Source organism: Silurus meridionalis, chromosome 10 (genome assembly GCF_014805685.1).
Source record: "Silurus meridionalis isolate SWU-2019-XX chromosome 10, ASM1480568v1, whole genome shotgun sequence".
Classification (NCBI taxonomy): domain Eukaryota; kingdom Metazoa; phylum Chordata; class Actinopteri; order Siluriformes; family Siluridae; genus Silurus; species Silurus meridionalis.
In genome coordinates, this window is record NC_060893.1 from 9,041,358 (window position 1) to 9,061,025 (window position 19,668).

The window sequence follows — 19,668 nt, forward strand, 5'->3', positions numbered from 1 at the left end:
ATGCAACTGAAACTATTGTCAGAGCTGTTTTTCTTGCTTTTTGTCATAAAAGATGATCATCATCTAACCAATCAGAAACGAGATAGCAATGGCATTGTCATACAAAGATGCACTATATATCTTTCTGTGAAAGGTTTTAAGCGTTGCATGTTAGCCCAAAATGTCTTTTTTTGTAGACATCATAGCCACAATTTTTGAAGATTTAGTTTTAAAGATTTAAATTGAAGAAGAAAGGAAAAGGGCAGCTTTCTTTTACAAGATTAACTACCAGTGTCCTAATGTGTTGCAGGAACAGGGTCTAAAAAAAATGAATCAGTTCTCACAGGAAGATCTAAAAAGAAATAAATGGATAAGGTGAGTCAGTACGAGACAAAACTAGACAGTATCATGAACAGCCATTTTTCTTTTTCATAGTAATAGGATGTTTACTGTCAAAATGATTGATTACACACAAGACTCCAAAGTCTCTTATTGTTACTTGTCAAAAGAAGCTGTCTACATTTAGAAGACTAAAATAAATCAATAAAGAAATGCAACACATGGGTAGCATCATTTTTCAATACTTTTTTGTTTTCACTTAGATGCAAAACTATAACTACATTTTATTTTATTATTAACAAGAACATGGCTGATTTCTTTAGGACTTGCTCTTTATTGTTGATGTTCTACACTGGCTGGGATAGTTTTTCATCAGTAACTGTTTACATGACTGACCAAGAGGAACTAGAGGATAATGGTGCAAGGTCCTTTGTCTAAACTTTGTTTGAAAAGCTTAAATAAGCTTCTCTGTCTCTACCCAAAATGGAAATACCTAGTGAGTACTTGTCTTGGGTTGCATTTTGAGATTTCACTGTCTTTGCACAGAGAGTAGCTTAGATCACAATTTCAGCTTCAAACCTTGACTCTCGAAACAAGTTATTACAGCAATACAACAGAATAACTAAGTTAGATTTCCTATGCATTACTATTGTCCACTTTACCTCATGGCATATTGAGAACTCCCATTATGTATTCCCTTGCCTACTGTCCTCAACATGATTTAAGAAAACGAGATCCTGTATGAGAGATAAGTGTCCTAGCTTCTGTACACTGTGTCATTTCACTGTGTACCTTTGACAGAACAGTGTGTGGGAAAAGATTATTCTATTCTGCTACGGATCTGGGAAAGAAAGAGGTGGCAAGAGAGAGGGAATAGCATAATGCTCGAGGTAATCTGTCTCTTGGTCTCAGCCCAGTACACATGATTGTTCTGTTCTGTGGCGTTAGGGTTAGGGTTAGATTTTTGAGAATCTAGATTAGATACACAGATAGTGAGTGCATTCTCAGACAGTTGAACTAAAAAAATAAAGAAAATAAAGAAAAATAAAGAATGCCCATACTTTTAATATAGAATGGGGTTTAAACGGTTGTATGTAAGTGTATATGGCTGGGTGCTGTTTTCTCATTTAGTCGACCAGTACCAGAAGTGATATCATTCACACTGAAAACACAGCATCGCCTTAACTCCAAATATGGTAAATGAACTTCTGAAGGGGATTTTGTTTTTATAGTGTGTTTTTATTTAGAATGGCTTGCTTGCTATTTCTAAATGGAAAAAAACTGAACAAATTCCCAGTCCACCATAGATGACTAATTGCTGTTGCCCCTCAGCATAAACAGACACAACAGGTGCCTATCAAAAGTATAAGATTTAGTTATTGTGCTTCTCCCAATAGTGCAGATCCATATACTATAAAATAATAATAATATTACTACCATACACAAAAATTCTAATTACAGTCTCATATCAGACACTACAGTAGGAAGGATAGCGGATTCTTAAGGCATAAATGCTAAAAGCATTCTAGAAACATTCTAGAAAGTGTCTCCTAGCAAACATATGGACAAAGTAAGTCAATACAAGAATCATACTTTTTTTATTATTCTAATCATATATCAGAGACTACAGCTTCCATTAATATGAGTATTTCAGTGACCATCTAATACACAAGTGAGGCTGGAAATCTAGATTGAACTTCATAAAGAACAACATGTTGCATAACTATGATTAGGTGTAGCATTTCAGCTGCCTGCTACAAGCATGCTTTTTGAAATTCGAGAATGTTTTTCTTTTCTTTCTTTTTGTTTTCAAGGGCACATGATAGGCAGCAGTAAGAAACATGAAAATGAAGTATACAATGTATGATATCTCCTAATAAAATCTTCTATTAATGATTACAGTAAAAATACATACAAAATGCATGTAGATCATATTATTATGTATGATGAATCACTGCTTTATTTATGCTGGGAAATGGATGATGCAGTGTACAGGGCAGGTGGTGTGAAGCAGAACACTGGGTTTGTTTTTCTGTCAATTCTGAGACATGATATTTCATCACCAAGGCAACTGTATAAAAAGTAGGTTACAGGGCTATATGAGTGCACAGAGGTAAGTGGATTAACTTGAGCAATGTTGTTAGATAAACATTTGTTAGATCACATTTTTGCTTGTCACAGTACATTTAGTGAAAGGTGTGCAAGCAGTGCTCTATATACACCGCATCTGTGCAAATCTATGGCCAGCTTGTAAGTGGTGCCAACTGAGTGATTTACTGCTGTTATATAGTATTTGCCCAGTAATAATAATAAAATAAAAACAGCTGTGTTTGCCTCAGTAAAGTGGTCTCTTCAGCTGGTTGCAAAAGCATGTTTTTCTGTAATGTAATTAGATCTGTAGGCATATAAAATAAAACCTATTTTTAGCTCTTATCCACACTGTCCACACAAAAACAGATCTGTCTCTGGGTGAAGTGTTCAGCGAGGGTCTGTCGAAATGTGTTTTCAGACTAAGGATGAGACATGCATAATACCTTATCGGAGACAGGCTCAACCATGCCCTGCAAAGTAGATTAATGATTGAATATAGGCAAATAAGATGAATATATTTCTTTATTAAAAATGATTAAAAACATTTTTTTATATAACAACCTCATAATAGCAAATATTTCTTAAAGATATGATCATTTCTTAAGATGTAATATTATTGCAGTATGGCCTCATAAGCCATGATTGCTATCTGTGAAGGGAGACAGCTTTATCACTTATAACTATATAGTGTTTAAACATAATCCTAAATTATTTTCTAGATGATTTGATGAACTCATGAACAACCTTCCTCTTAAAAATTAAGATTAAATCAAAAATTACATTAAAATATCTATTTCCATTTTTGTGTTTTGTTTTCACATGCATACACACCTGATTATCTAATGTATGTATAAGATTATTTCTCTTTTGGTTGAACTCTACTTACTGTAAAAAGAACAAACCAAACATAAAAGGCAAAGTCACAGGTTTACATTATATTTATATATATTTATAAAATAATTTTACAAAGATAATAAAAGTACAACAATAGTATAAAGACATAATTTCATTTTTTTTCTTGTGACCTTACAAGTCAACATCGTCAACAAAACGTTTCTAATTTCACTGTTATTAATAAGATAAACATTTGAATTCATTAGTAGATGTACTGCTCTGGCAGCCTCAGGATGTAGTGTCTACAGAGCAGGTTCAGTTCTTCCATCATTGACTCGACTGCACAATCATGACAAAGTGGCAAAGATAAACAGTGATAAAGCATCTGTTTTTTCCAGTGGAATTATAACTAAAACAATATCAACATCTTAAACCTCAAACTGAGCAACACACCTCAAGTATTGGGGATATTTTTGGAATATTTAAAGTATTTAAGTAGTTAAAAACATTAGAAATGCTACAACTAAGAAGCATAAATTATTTAGCTTGCTGCTTGACTGGAGTGACACAAGAATGTGTATAAAAGACTGCACTGTTTTAACTGCAAAGTAAGCTTCAGGGGGTTATGTGCAAAGAGCTTAGCACACTGGAGTCCACTCCAGCAAATAAGCTTTACAACAGAAAAGAGAATCACATGGAAAAGACAAATCTCTCTCTCTCTCTCTCTCTCTCTCTCTCTCTCTCTCTCTCTCTCTCTCTCTCTCTCTCTTTCTCTTTCTCTCATTGGGCTGAGTCTGAATCACTTGAGTCCAGGCTAGCTTGTGTTGGTGTGCTGGTTCTGCCGCTTTGTGTGGTTCCTGTGTGCTGCAGCGATTGTGTACTTCTCCTCAGGCTCTCCAGTGACTGCAGGAATGAGCGTCTTGCTCTCTCCTCCTCCAGTGGTGAGACTCCTTCCTCCTCTACTTCAGCAATCTCTGCAAAGGTCACTGGCTGAGTTTTGAAGCGAGCCTCTCGAGGTCTCCTGGGACGACTGCGGCCCCTGGCTGGGCCCTTGGGTACAGGGAGCTGCTGTGGAAACTCTTCCATTGCAGAAGCCATCAAGTGAGCAGGAAGCATATTGAAACCCACTGTCTCCACTGGACGTACAGCCATTGCAGGAGATGGGAAACACTGTGTGTTTATCCTCTGAGGTGCACTAGTTGCTTCGCCTTCTCTCCTCTTTTCACTTTTTACAGATTCCAGAGCGAATTTACTCTGTTTTTCCTCTTGTCACTCCAAAAGAGTTGGTGTACTCACAGAATGTAGCACGCTTAAATTACTTCACTTCAAAATGCTTTATGTCCTCATGTGGTGATAAATTTTCAGTCCAACAAGCTTGTCTTCTTGCGCCGCAAAGCTAGTGAGTTAGAAGTCCTTGGATTGTGTGCCTTGCTGGGCAGCACAGTGTGGTTTTCTGAGATGCTCTGCTGCTAGTGTCTCTGTATCTGGGTTGTTTCAGCATGAACAGGAAAGAATACAGCAGAAGCTTTTATAGCTGCTTACTCCCTCCACATCTCCCCACTCCCGGTAAGTCCCTCCCTCACTTTATGACCAGTCATCTTTCCAGTTGCCATACCAAGCCCCCTAAATCAGCCCCCTTAAATAAATGCTTGCTACAGGACTGCTGGAGGGGAGGAGACTGTACTTATTACCATATACATACAAGTAAAACATATACATACAAGTAATCTTTATAAACTAGATTAAGCACACAATGTGAATTGTGCATTTGTATATATGTCAAGTTGCTTTAAACAAAATATTCTATGGCAGAAGCAACAGTTTTGTCAGTTTTCTTAATTCTTTTTATTTTTTCCAGATAACAGACTCCTAATTACTGATAGTTTAACAATGACATATATACACCAAGCATGTCACAGACATATTCAGTCACTGACTAAAGCGCATTAAATTCAAGGTTGTCATGGAAGCATTTATACACAAGATGCTCTCATTGCATGTCACAGGCTTAATAAGTGTCATCATCATCTACGATGTGTAACTGTGTTCAGATGTGTCATTACTATATATAACCTGTACTACCAGGCGATAAGTGATGTAAGGCAATTATAGCTGTTCCATTTTTGTCATGGACTCTGATGAGCCCTAAAAAGCGAAAGGGTGCTAACCCCCCGCCCCCCCATCCCCCACCCAAAACACATGTCCTCATGCCTCTCATAATCCAAAGGCCAGGGACTGAAAGCAAGCTGCTGTTTTACTACGTTTTATTTTCGGATGCCATTGGTCGCTCAGTGTCATTCATTTGCTATTTTCATTCAGTCACTCAAACATTATATTTTTAGTCACTGTATGTCACTTGAGAAAAGTTGTTCATCACGCTCTAAAAGAATGCGTTAGTCAGTTGTGACTTATTGCTGTAACCAGCGAAGACGCACGTAGAATATATTACCTATGCAGAGTGCACATTTGCACGATGCGTTCATATTTTAAATTGATGAATTTCATAACACAAAAGCCTTGCTTAATGTTTTACATTCCCTTATATTCTATTAATTGTCTTGGCACAATAATACTTTAAATGACATTTCAAGATTTGTAAGACATTTCAAGTGCTTGGTTTTTTTTTTATATAAATATACAGTGAAGTTAATGACTGTGTTTTAGATTTTAAAGAATCTACTTTTTCAAAACACCAACAACAAGCATGTTCCCACAACAAGCACATTTCATTTTAGAGCTTGAAAAATGCTCAGAGGTTACCATGCGTGGGAACATCAACAAGATTATTGGAAGAGCATCCCAGCTGGTCTCTTTATAAAAGTGCTAAGAAAATGGCAAGAGTGTGCAAAGCTGTCATTAAAGCTACTTTAAAGAAACCGAAATATGAGATTAAATCCATTCTCATGTATTTGGTAAATGCATACAGTATATAACATTTTAGACCGGTGATGTAGCTATTACTTTTTTATTTCTTATAATTGGTAAAAATAGTTAAAACAAGGAAAACTCATTAGTGAATAGGTTCATGCATCTGACTTATTCTTGCAGCGGTTTCCGGTTTTTGTACAGATGGGCTATAGTGCACGAAAAGTGACTAACAAAATAGTAATAGGTTGCAGGATGGTATTTCTTTATGTTGCACTTGTGCTAAGGTCATTTACTGGCCTCGAACTTCCCTCAGCATAAACACTGCTGCTAAGATGTGGAATACTGGAATATTGTCCTTGTGTAATTTGTGCATATAAGAGGTTTTTAAAAAAAAAAAAAAAAAAAAAATGAAAGCCATGATCCAGGATCTTCATTATGAAGACATCAATGAAAAAAGAGAATACAGTAAATCCTAAAAAAAGCAAATGATGGTTAGACAGACATAATTCATTGCTACTGTAGCACAGAGGACATTGTGTATATATATATAAATATATAAACATCGGGAATGATTGTAAAAAATAATTCTTTGCACATTTGTGGAAGGAAGGAAGAAGCTACTAGGAGGTTAATACCAACTTCTTAAGTGTATGCATTCACTGTGGAGAACAGTAAGACCAGTGCTAAAAAATATATCCTATTCCCAGAACTCACATTCTCATACAACTCTTTTTATCCTCCACAACATCTCAGATTATCAGAAGGGTTATGTTTCATTCTTATTCATTCTTTGTTCTTACTCAAATACAGTAGTTATCTATTGTGTAACCATCATCACAAACCTCCATTAACAGGAATAGGAAAAAAGACAGAAACAATGTTGGGAATCTCTTCCAACCTTTATGGCAGAAATAAATCAGGCTTGGGCTTAGAGTGCTTTCAAAAATATGGGGACATGAATCACAAGTGATAATTAGTGGGCTAAGTAACAGGCCACAAAGTTTCTAACTAGAGCTGTCTAAATTATTTATGATTGCTGAAGGGAGAAAAAGTGCAAGATTGTAACAAATAAAGGAACAGCAGTCCCAGTGTCCTAACCACTTTGTGCAATTTGTGGAGAACACATGGTGAACTGTTTTGAATTTAGTGAGCAGACTCAAAAGGGAGGAGAATTTCCCTCAAAGAAGAGAAGCCTGGTAGTGTGGTTGTGTGTATGGGGGAAGAGGGGGAAAGGATGGTGTTGTTGGCAGCTAGATCTAGCTCTAGCTCATTTTGTAAGCCTCAAGTTTCCCATTAACATGATTTTCCATCCAATTGATTAAATCCATACAGGCTGATTACATTTGATCTGGATAATACACGTGGTTGTTGAACAGAAGCCCTGAAGGCATAGGGGAACATGCATATATGAAATGAGATGGGTAAAAACCTTATCTGGCAGTGATCACAAAGAGCTTTCTGTTTTGGTAGAGGTGTGTGTTCTGATTTCCTTCCAGTCAGTGTGGTACTAATGGGCTAATGATGGTGGGGTGGATGGAAACAGAAGTGTGCGTGAGTGAGTCTGATGTAAGAACTGAAACCGGAATCAGCCAGCTGAACTCGGAGGAAAAAGTGTCTTGCAGGATTAAGGCAAACACCGACAGCACATACTGTCCATACATTAATGTAGCTTATAAATTCTGTTTGGGATTACTGGGAGTGAATTTACCAGCATCAATACCACTTTCATTACTATCAGATTGTCTACATAAAATGCTTCTATAATGTGATCTGATCATCATTTGATTATTCATAACAAAACATCCACAAGCTGAGAACAGACTTATTTAAATCCTCTGTTCACTCCAGTAGGGGACTGATTAGAAGATTGAAACATCCAAAGGCCAGTAATGGAAAAGAATGTGAACTCTCATGAAAACTTCCTTACTGGCAAAAAAATAAAACAAATATTTTAGTAGCTGATAATCTAATAGTCTTTTAGCCCAGTTAGAAACTGTTCTTTTTTGAGTTCTAAAATAGCATGGTTCAAAATGTACTGCAGCCGATCAAAACAGTTTTTGAACGTTACTGTTCTGATCAGACATACAGCAGAATTTCTTGTTAAAAACACTAAGATGTTGTGTTAGTCTGGTTTATTAGTTCATAGTCAGGATGCCAAACTAAACGTTTTCAGGTTATAGGTCACACAATTACTCCATGTCAGCTGACATATTTTATACAACCTTGAGTTTGCAGGTCCCCCAGACAATTTGAGAACAATGTCAGTATCTGTCACTGCACCTTGTTTCTCAGGTGAAATAAAGCAATAAGGCTAAGGCTAATATGCATGACAGTCATTTTATCACAACCAAGGGCATTGTTAATCAAGACACAAAGCAGAATGCAAAATATTCTTGATACAAATTCTCTGTAACACACAGCCTCGAGTAGCTTATTGGTTTTATCTATTATAATATGCTGACAAATGCAATGTGATAAAAAGTTATATAAAACAATTCAATATGTAATTATTAATATTTGCAGTTCTCTGGTACATGCAAGGTAGTCTGCTAACACTAAGCCTTGGAAGCTAAGCAAGACAACAGACAAAGTTTAGGCTATAGACAGAATAATAGGTAAAGATTAACCTTTATTTAGTTTGGCATTTGACTGTTTATTAATACAGAATTTATGAGTGATACAGACACGTGTATTTTATTATGGGGTTCGGTGTTGACGCGCACTGTATTATTTTACCAAAACAGGAGTGTCATGAAACTGTAGCTGCACAGCCATGTGTTATAATTTTCTTTTCTTTTGTGCAGAGGTTTCCTTTTCAGCAACCCCAACAAACAACTTTTTCCTCTCAGTTCTTTCCTAATGTAGACAAACAAAGGCACAGAAACAAGTCAGTATCAACTGTAACTGAAACTAGCAGTTCATGATCTCTCACCCTATGGGTTATTATTTGAGGTTTCTAGTGTTGTCTTCTGCTGATTTTTGTAGAATGGCAACTGCTGAGAGAGAGCAGTAAAAAAGCTGGAATTCCTTCCATTTGAAAAGTAATCTGCCTGGGTATGTCCAGATAGAAGTCTTTAGGAGCTATTTGTAACAGTTTCCAGAGTCCTTATCTTCCATACATGCCTTAAATGTGTATTGCTAACACCGCACCATATTGTATATACAGTTTGTGGACAGTTTGTATAATTTAATGAATGATTCAAGAATTTAATGAACTGATATGACTTATAACTGATTATTTATTCATTTTTTAGGTGGCAACATTAGCAGAGTTGTATTCCAGGACTTTCACTGGTTCTCCACACGTTTGCATGGGTTCCCTCTATGTTTTCCAGTTTTCTTTTACTTCCCCCAAAACATGCAACTAAATAAATTGGTCCCTGGGAGTCAGTAATTATGTGAATGTGTACTTGCCTCTGGAGCCTACCACCACCCACCCCAACCAGCATAAAGCAACACATGAAAATAGTCATGGTTGATTATTTAATTAATTTTCTGAATCAGACTAAATAATTTCAGTTCTCATGCATGCACACATTCACAATTAAACAAGATTTACAATCCTTTTCTCACTAATGTACTGATTAAGATGCTTATGGCAAAGACAAATGGATCCTCACTAAGAAACCTCAGGGTGCAATACTACACAGATGATGCATTGTTTAAGTGAAATCAGAAACTAAGAAGTATTAATGGTGAACATTAGTAAAACACCTACTAAAGAGAACAGAGACATACAACAAACAGTTATAGATGCTCAGTCAGAACACTGTACTTTAAAATCCTGTTTTTTTATTTAGCAAATACAACTCTATTGGAGTACAACATATCAGAATATCAGTGAAACATCTGTTTACGTATAAATACAGCTTTTGAAACACTAGGCAAGCAAATTTGTTCCCTTTCTCATCCTCTCACACGCACAGACACACACAACCTCATGAGTTGCGTCAGAAAAAGGCCAAGTGGACCAATTACAATAAACAACATGAAGTATTACATTCCAGAACGGAGACAAAAAAGCCTGGACTTTCCAAGCGCAAGTCAGATTTTATGGGCTCTCACAAGTGGCCTGCGGCAGAGTCTGTGAAGTATTAGGGTGCACCATGCGGCTTTAATTAAGGTTCTGCAACAAATCACTAAAGGTAGACAACAGCGAGCAAAACTGTGAGATTTATTCTCACTTGCAATGTGTAAATGCTTCGGCAGGGAAAAAGGTCATTGGTTAAAATCTTAACTAGAAGTTACCACCTGCCAAAGCTATACAGGTAAAAGACAAAATGGAACATATCAAACTACAAAAAAAACCTTTTTATTAATTAATATAGTACCACCATTCAGACAATCATTTTCTTTTAACAAGTGATACTGTGAGAGCTTTAATAAGATTCAGAACTATGGCACATTTGAGGCTGAATCTCGGTAAGCTGTATTGACTTGCACATTATGTTCTGCATCAGATTTAATTTGAAATGAGTGTGACTTTTGAATAGTATTTTAATGGATATATAAATACAGATGCCCTTTAAGTAGCTGTAGCTAGAGCCATGATTTATCGTGACGACCTGTAAAGTAAGAAATGTAGAGCAGTTTAACAGAGTTAATCTAATGATGTAAATATACTGACTTTACAGGGTGTACATTGTGAAAGCATGCCTACAAAAGAGCTGGAGGTCAGTGTTTTATCAACTCTGTCAAAACCATTATACTAGTATTCCATTATAAATGTATTTGAATAGTGGCAATGCTGCACCTATTAAACACACAATTAGTGACAGTGAATAAAGTTATTATCCGATTCAATAGGTAAACATGAACATGAAAGAGTGAGCCACTCTCAACACAATGAACTTAATAATAAACATCAAATAAGATAGAAAACTGACATTATTATGCCTTGTTTTATTCAACTGTATGTTCAACAAAAAACCTTGTCAGAAAACAAATCACATTTCAGAGATATTTATATTTGTTTAAAGCCAACAAAAAACTGCCAAAACTAATAAGTACACTTCATACTTAAATAGCATTTTACTTTGTTTCAAGGCAAGCATATCAACTTAAAACCTTACATATTCCACTTCCATTTGGTTTAAAGCAAGGAAATCAGATATCAGTATAAAGTAGTATGTACTGCATTTTAATTACATCCCCTCCACCTCCTATAAATTTCCTGCAATTGTCCAAGTCTTGTAGCACTTCTTGAATCTCTTCATTACAGTCATCATTCATCTTCTCGAGGAGTCTACTGGTTCAGGGTAGATTTTACGGAAGGTCAGGTTTATCCTTGGCCCACGGTCATGGTACTCTTTCGCCACCTGATGCTGTCCAACAAAATTATTATTATTAGGGGTGGGTCACACAACAACTACAGAATAAATGACCCTTGAAGGAAGTGATGGGTCATATCAAATACTACACAGTACGTACACATACAGTTTATGCACGTAATAAGGGTGGTACTTAATTAGAGATTTTAATTGATCTCAATTAGCTACATGCTAGACAAATACACTTTTTCTTTTACAGTGTTTCTAATCTGGTGAACACAGTGATCATATTGTCAGTCAAGGAATGTCTACTAAGAGACTTGTCTAGACCATTAAACCTGTAATTTCACAGCAATGCAATTTTGTCTCTGGGGAATTTATATCAGTGGCAAAGCAAACTCAAACAAAGGTTGCTAACACTACTAGAACAGGCTACGTCTCTGCCTATCTATAAATATTTACTGAATTTCTCAAATCATCCTTTTAGCAAGTTGTCCGTGTTGGATTAGTACACTTTATTATAGCTGTGCAATGTAAATCCTGTCTGACTTAAGTGTGCCTTCAGACACTTTCCAAAATCAAATTAAGAGACAGAGACAGTCTTTAGGTGTTGCTATAAAATGTCCTTGACCTTTTTCCCTTATTTGTGTGCTCTGAAAAATAGCTCTAGCTGGTAGCTGTGCCAGAATCCAAAGTAACTCTGCAGCAGGGGGAGAATACCCTTCCAATGCTTTTAGAATTTAGCTGGCAAAACAGTACCATTTTGACCAGGCCTTTTATTTACCCAGGTTTTACTCCATGAGCATGGTTGCATTATTTATAATATTGCATGGCTTTTTACCATTTTTGACCACTACATTTTTACATACTTTATCGTCACCACAGAATAAACCAACAGTATAAACAGGATTTGCCTGCTTTTATTTACGCGAACCAGGCATAAGATTATGACTGGTGAAGTGAATAATACTGATTATCTCTTCATGACGGCACCTGTTAGTGGGTGGGATTTATTAGGCAGCAAGTGAACATTTTGTCCTCAAAGTTGATAAGTTAGAAGCAGGAAAAATAAGCAAGCATAGGAATTTGAGTGAGTTTGACAAGGGCCAAATTGGGATGTCTAGACGACTGGGTCAGAGCCACAACTGCAGCTCTTGTATGATGTTCCCGGTCTGCAGTGTTCAGTATCTATCTAATGTGGTCCAAGGAAGGAATATTGGTGAACCGGCGACAAGGTCATGGGCGGCCAAGGTTTACTGATGCATGTGGGGAGCGAAGATCCAATAGATGAGCTCCTGTACATCAAATTTAAGAACTTAATGCTGTTAATGTTTGATGGGTCCGGACTGTTTTGGCAGAAAAAGGGGAACCAACACAATATTAGGCAGGTGGTCAAATTGTTAAGCCTGATCAGAGTATATACCAAGATGTTGGTGAAATCTAAAAGGCTTCATATAGCTTGAGCTTAAAATTGGTAACATCTAAACAACCAATTAAGAGGACTAGGGAAAAAGACAATAAATTGACTGTGCAATTAGCTAATTTAAAGTCGTCACTGATAAAGTAACTGATAAAGTTCATATCCAAACCTGCCAAAAAACTTAAGGCCTAAACTCTAAACCCTTTTTAGTCCTGGTGGAATATGAGTGAATGCCAGAAACATATTTTTAACTACTTCTGACTATGGCATCCCTTAAGAACTAATATAAACACCATTACGAGTTTAATGGAAACGGATTTCCTTTAATTACATTAAAACAAATCAGATATCCATTTATCTTAATAACACTAAATATCTTAAGCACAAAATATTAGTTAACAGGTACAATTTTTTTTTGACATTTTATTAATTTTTGACCAAAGATTCGAATAGTAGTTGGTAAACAGTAATTATTCTCAGGATGGAAAGATTTCTAAAATCAAGTCATTCCTCATTTCTTCAGGACTTGGAAAAAGCTACTCTTGTGTTTACTATGTTTTGTGTTGATTGCCACAAATTGCTGTATTTTGGCATTAATAAGGGTAAGACAGAGTAAGTCTGTTGCTCTTAGACAATTAGTGTAAAATGCAGATTGCTCACAGGCTCCAAGAAAAAAACAGCCCAGTTTCGGTGTTCCCACAACGGCTACTTTACAGGATCCACTTTAAGATTTTTCTCTTTATTTTTATACCTCTTATGGTCTAGCACAGTGGTCATCAATCTTTTCAAGAGATATAAATAACTTTTAAACTTTTAACATGACTGAATGATGTTGAATAGAACCCCTGTTTTTACCTCAGTAAAAAGAGAATAAACCAGTTCCAGCTAAAACTTTGTTGAGGTCTTGATGCTGATGTGGCCCCTGAAAAGTCAGAAGTTTGGGTGCAGTGCAAGAACTAAGGAGTGTATCCCTGTGCTACATTCAACCAAACCATATTTGTAAGGCCTTATACAAGTTAGTCTTGTACAAGTTAGATTAAACTAAGGTGGATGTTTGAGCACAGAATTGGGTTTTTGTGACCTAGTGGTGCCTGAATGTTTGCGTGGCTTTGCAGGACATGTCCTCTCCTCTCCAGGGCCACATTTATTGGCACTAACAGACACACATCCGACAGAGCTGGAGAATTCTAATCACATTTGTTATTGTGCATAAACAATGTTGGTGGAAAGTCATTGCATATGCCTCGTCTAAGTGACCCATAACTGTGTGAAGTGAAGTGATAAGCAGCAAGAGCTTGACTTCTGCAAACTAAAGTGATTCTTGCAGCTCCAGCAGTAAAATGGCAGCATGTGCCATATTTAATGCAATATTGCAAGTTCTATATACATCATCGTTTGTGGGCCTGCACTGCACTCACTTTATAGCAAGCAGAACACTTCGTAAGAATTTCTCAGGTGATTCTCAGCATCCCTGTCAGGAGGGTTACAACAGAACTGATATCAGTAGACACGTTTTTTTTTGTTTGTTTTGTCAGAAACATCATTGCTCTGATGACACTAACAATGAAATTCTCAGAGCTACACTCCGAAATGTGCTGTAAACCCTTCCCTATGAATTATAGCAGCAAAGTGATGATCAACAAGCACATATAAATGTGATGGTTAACTGTCCAAAAACTTTTGTCCATGTAGTGTAATTTTATACCTGCCAGTCATCTTGAGTGCATCCCTCCATTATCAAGAGTGTTCCATGACTCAATGGTATCTTCAACCTCTCTGTATATGTGTAATCTCCATTTTCCTCCTAAAACACACACACAGTATAATATATATATATATATATATATATATATATATATATATATATATATTGTACGTATATACACACACACACACACACACACACACACACACACACCATATAAACACATACATACGTACATACATACATATATACACATCTACACAGAAGAAAATTAAGAATTAGCTGGTCACTCACTGAAGGAGGCTTCTTCCGGAGGCTGAAGACTCTCGTGTCTCCAAAACTGAGAGAGACTATGGTGGGGTGAGGACCTAAAGATGCCTCATTATCACTATGCCAAGCAATACTGTCCTTCCCATTACGGTATAGATTACATAGCAAAGAGTTAAAGGTCTGAGAAATCTCTTGCTCTATAGTCTGACGCAGATTCAGGAGGATAGGATGCCACTGTTGGACAAAAAAAAGGTTGGCACAATATGTGTACACATTGGGAGAAAAGACCACATTATAAGTTTTACAAGGAATCCTCAAATAATTATTTCTGCCCACAATTCTAATCATGGTATGACAAAATGTAATATTTATTTTTAAGCAATTAGCCATGATTACGGTGAGGTGGTAACCTAGTGGCCAAGAAAAAAAACTTGTCAAACAATTGACACCATGGGTTCAATGGATTTTTCCCCCCAGTGTTTATTTTTAAAATATTTGCTGAATGATGTGGAAGCCTGTTTACATGGCCTATGTGACTGCTGGCATAAGCAGCTAAATGTGATAAAAGGGCATAAAAGAAGAAACAAATTTTTTTATGAGGCTTATTATAGCTGATACATTAGACTATTAGAATATGCCTATATCTGCCCCAATACCAAGCTTTGAGGATCAGCTCCTTTTTTTAAATCCCAAATCCTTCTACAAAAATGTATAACTAGCCCCTATGTTTACTATTTTGAATCATCCTGCTTTTATAATGTACAGGAAGAATTAAAAATGAAAAAATACTGAAACCTGAGGGTTGGCTTGCATCATGGAGCCAGAATATGTGTAAGGAAGTACTCCATACCAGCAGGTGAGCCTCGGTTCCTCATATGCTTCACCTGAACCAGGAAACACTTTACAGATGAAAATTTTTTTTTTAAATGTCTACTTATAGCTACAGAAGTACACGAATTGTAAATGTTTAATTTTCTTTGTTTATCACATGCATGTGATTCAAAATTAAAAATGACAATTTATTTTTACTTTTATAGAACAAATTGAATAAATCTAACTCTCGTAGCAAAAATATGTTTCACTAACAGGAGCCTCAATCGACCAAAATTTGGTCCAAAGAAAATATTTATTCTCTAAGAATATTCAAGTCTGTATAATACACTGGTCTGGGAAGGATCAACAGCTGTGCTGGAGGCAGTAGCAGATCTGCCAATTCAGAGAGGAAGAAGGACTGGAAAAATTGAGTCATCCAGTAAACACAAAAACAAACACTTACTTATAATCCCCTTGTTCTACAATAATCAGCACTTTATTTTTTTAGTTTTATTTAGCATATTACTGAATATAGCATGTCGACTTATTTTTTTTTTTTTTACTCACCCATCATGCCATAATTGGTCTTCTGTGACCATGGAAGCTCTGCCAACAGTTTAGAGAACATCCAGTCTGCCTGGTTCAGTGGCAAAAACCCAGGAAGGAGCCGCAGTCTAAGTACAAACATATCACAATGTCAACTTTGGGGATGGGGGTAGGGTGAAGAAAGTTAATAGAGCAATAACTGGTAGCTCAAGTATAAGCATAAGTGGGCACACTGTAGATTTTAGCAGAACTGATGATTCTCAAACACAAGTTACTTAATGACTTAATGCCTTTATGCAGAAAACAACACTGGGCCATTTACTGTAATGTCTTAAATCCTTAGAGGCACTTGCAGTTGATCAGACGTGACTAAAAGATTCCCGGTGTTACAGAATTTTATAATAATGTCTATGATTGATTTATAAAGCTCAGATGCCCTTATCCAGAGTCATTTACACCGAATGTATATGACTGAAATAGGTTATCATGGAAATGTTATAATTTGCTATTTAAAAGACTTTCAAACTTCTTCATTAGTCATTATTAGTGGTGCAATTTTTAAAAAGAAAATACAATTACTACAAAAAAAGGTTGCATAATAATATAATGGAAAAGTATGTAATTTCCAGATGTCCAGATTAAAAAAAGTCTGAAATCACTGTGAGCAATATTTACTGTATAGTCTTTTATTTCTGTTTCAGTACACTATAGACTGTACATCAGTGGCGGGCCGTGCATTTGGTAACTTGGCCTTCAGTGGGGACTTACCCGACTTAATCCAGCTCTTAATACCACCACTATCACGTCTCAATTATAGAAACCATCAATACAATACAAAAACTCAATATAACAAGGTGTGGCATTTCAGAGAGAGAGGCATTTCACATATGGAGGGTGAATACCATTTAATTAAAGCAAGAAACCCAGTTAACAACTCCAAACCTCTACACTACAACTGCAACTGTGCCACGTACATCATCTGGAGCAGTTTAGAATCAATATTTGTCTAATAACATGACAAAAACATAAAAAAATGTAATAAAATACAACCTACTTACAGAGATACAGACTCATAATTTGCACCAGCTGTAAGCCAGTGGTACCGCTCGTATTCACTGCTCTGGAAGTGGAGAACAAACCCCTTTCCCGGGCTAAGACAAGCAAGCTAGCTTCAGAGTTGACCGACCTCTCCTAGCCGTCTAGCTTTTCTTAAAAATGTATTTTTAAGTATGTCCGAGACCAAATCAATTTATTTTCTTCCGTAGGCATAGAAAAGTCCAACTCAGATGTGTAAATGTGTGTTTTGCCAGTCGAACTTGGTTGTACCAGTTTTCAATCAGTGGATGGAAAAATGCTGACGCTATTCTGGGCCAGCTAGCTGTCCCTGTGAGGCGAATATGAAATCTGATTGGTTAAAGAAACAGACCCATTGATAATATTCTCAATAGTAAAAGAGCCAGCAATATTGACTTTGCAGGCCCTGGGCAAATTAAAATGACATGGCAGCACATAGAGGCTGAAATCTGAACAAAAAATCTGACATCCACATACACGTACTGGAAGAAGTACAACCAAGAGAAATGCTACGAAATGAAGATAATAAACTGTTGGGAATAAACTTATACAATTTCATGGAACAAATATTAGAATTTAGGTTGTAAATGTAGGTCAGTGCTTAAGAGAAGGCTTGGCCGGCCATGACCGCCCGCCACTGCTGTACATAGTAGCCTATAGTGCTACCACTTCTCCTAATTTATTTTAAATCTAATAGTGACTGCAGGGTAAAAGTCAAAATTATAAATACAAACAACGCATTACATCTTAATCTTTCTTTCTTTCTTTCTTTTTTATTTAAACAGAAAAGAGAATAAACATAAATAAACATATTTGAACACTTTGTTTATTTAAACAACAATAAACATATTTGAACACTGGTACCTGGATACTCCGGTGGGACCCTGGCTAATCTCGTAAACCCCAGCTTCTCTGCCAAAAAGAGAAAAACAACTTTTATTTGTCTTTCTCTGAGTACACCAGTTCGCTACTCCATGGCCAAGAAGAAAGAAAAGATCACTCACTCTATCACCTTCTCAACAGGTATCACTCTGACAGGCTGTAGTAAACATACAGAGATTAACAGAGAGACACATGAACAAGGCAATCGTATGAGCGCAATCTAACTTCTTTATATAAACACTTACATTAGAAGGCGGCGTGAACTCATATGTTACTGGTCCAGCTTTCCATGTCCCAGATGTTTGCTGAAGATGTGCTTGTGAAATGTTTTAAAGACAGTATTTGTTTTTTTATTAATTATTGAATACATAAAACCAACTCCACAAGTTCTCTTTAATAAATCTAATTTGTAGCTGCACAGTGTGTTCCCGGAATCAAATTGCAAAATGGATGCTGACTTTGCCATTTCATTCTGTGCTAAAAACAGGGCTATTAGTTTTGACGGACTGTTTGCGTCTAACAGTAAAAACATTGCAGGAAAAATGGGTTTAGGTACCTGTTGAAGATACTGGTTTGGGAAGAGGTTTGGCCCAAGAGCCTTGCACTCTTGCTCTCTGCCGTTTGTCACCCATAATAAACAACTAAAATCACAAAAATGAAAGAAAAAATAATAGGAATCAATTTATTATTATATCATTAATAATATATTGTTTAATAAATGTCAAATAAATATAGTTCCATAGACCGCTGGCTGGTAAATAAATAGTGCCAGTCTGCCACCTTCTGGTGAATTAGGGAATAAACTCTACAGTTAGCACAACATGCTACAAAATTGTAATTTGGATTTTACAATCAACCAAAATCTAAATTTCGAAATTTTAAGACATAAGCGTTTGATTCTCACACACGGCAGACCTCTAGCTGTATGTTAACTGAAAGTCTAGATAAGGCTGATTGCAATTAGCAAGCTAGCATTCTAAAGTTACAATACAATACTATAAATACAAGAACATAAAATTCCTGCCAACTTTGACTCACACTTTGCAAGGAATCAAATGTTTCACGCGTTACAAAAATAACCAGGAGATCTGTATTCAACCGTGGAAAGCTGCAACATTTTATTAAATTAAGTTACACGGATTGCCTCTCAAGAAGGTATGTGTGCATCCCGGATAAACGTCCGGCTTCTTACATAATAAACATTGGTTCCTATTTTACATACGAGTCCTGTTTTTCCAAAATCGGAAAGGCATATAAGTTATATAATATACATGTTAACCAAGTATATTAATAACAGATTTTCGAACTAGGCAATAAAAATCAACACACATTTTTTAAGGTGAATGTATTAGGCCTTCAAAAACGGGCAAATTGGCTTATTCTGTGCACATGCCTGGAACTGAATCTGGAGATGTGGACACCAATCTTCGAAAATATATACTTCAATTGACAGTTTTGTTAATGCTGTAGTATGGTTTAAAATGTTGCTACAAAAATTCAGTTGGATTGAGATCTATTGACTGTGAATGCCCAAACAATGGATTTACAATTAACTTATCAAACCATTTGTTGATCCA

At 36.3% G+C, this 19,668-nt stretch overlaps 2 protein-coding genes across 3 annotated transcripts; both read right to left on the minus strand.

Moving 5' to 3' along the window:
• Positions 1-2,913: 2,913 nt before the first annotated feature.
• On the minus strand, positions 2,914-4,757 carry c10h11orf96 (chromosome 10 C11orf96 homolog). The gene has a single exon (XM_046859601.1). The coding sequence runs from the start codon at positions 4,393-4,395 to the stop codon at positions 4,024-4,026; it is 372 nt and encodes a 123-aa protein (XP_046715557.1). The 5' UTR covers positions 4,396-4,757; the 3' UTR covers positions 2,914-4,023.
• A 6,236-nt stretch (positions 4,758-10,993) lies between these two features.
• Positions 10,994-19,264, minus strand: alkbh3 (alkB homolog 3, alpha-ketoglutarate dependent dioxygenase). 2 transcript variants are annotated; one of them, XM_046860149.1, is made up of 10 exons: positions 19,130-19,264; positions 18,648-18,732; positions 18,337-18,407; positions 18,214-18,248; positions 18,074-18,121; positions 16,157-16,263; positions 15,572-15,660; positions 14,801-15,010; positions 14,507-14,605; positions 10,994-11,435 (listed from the first exon to the last, which is right to left on the minus strand). In XM_046860149.1, the coding sequence occupies exons 2-10, from the start codon at positions 18,721-18,723 to the stop codon at positions 11,340-11,342; spliced, it is 831 nt and encodes a 276-aa protein (XP_046716105.1). In that variant the 5' UTR covers positions 18,724-18,732; positions 19,130-19,264; the 3' UTR covers positions 10,994-11,339. The 2 variants fall into 2 exon arrangements, with proteins under 2 accessions (XP_046716105.1, XP_046716104.1); XM_046860148.1 differs by having other exon boundaries at positions 15,572-15,675.
• Positions 19,265-19,668: the final 404 nt, after the last annotated feature.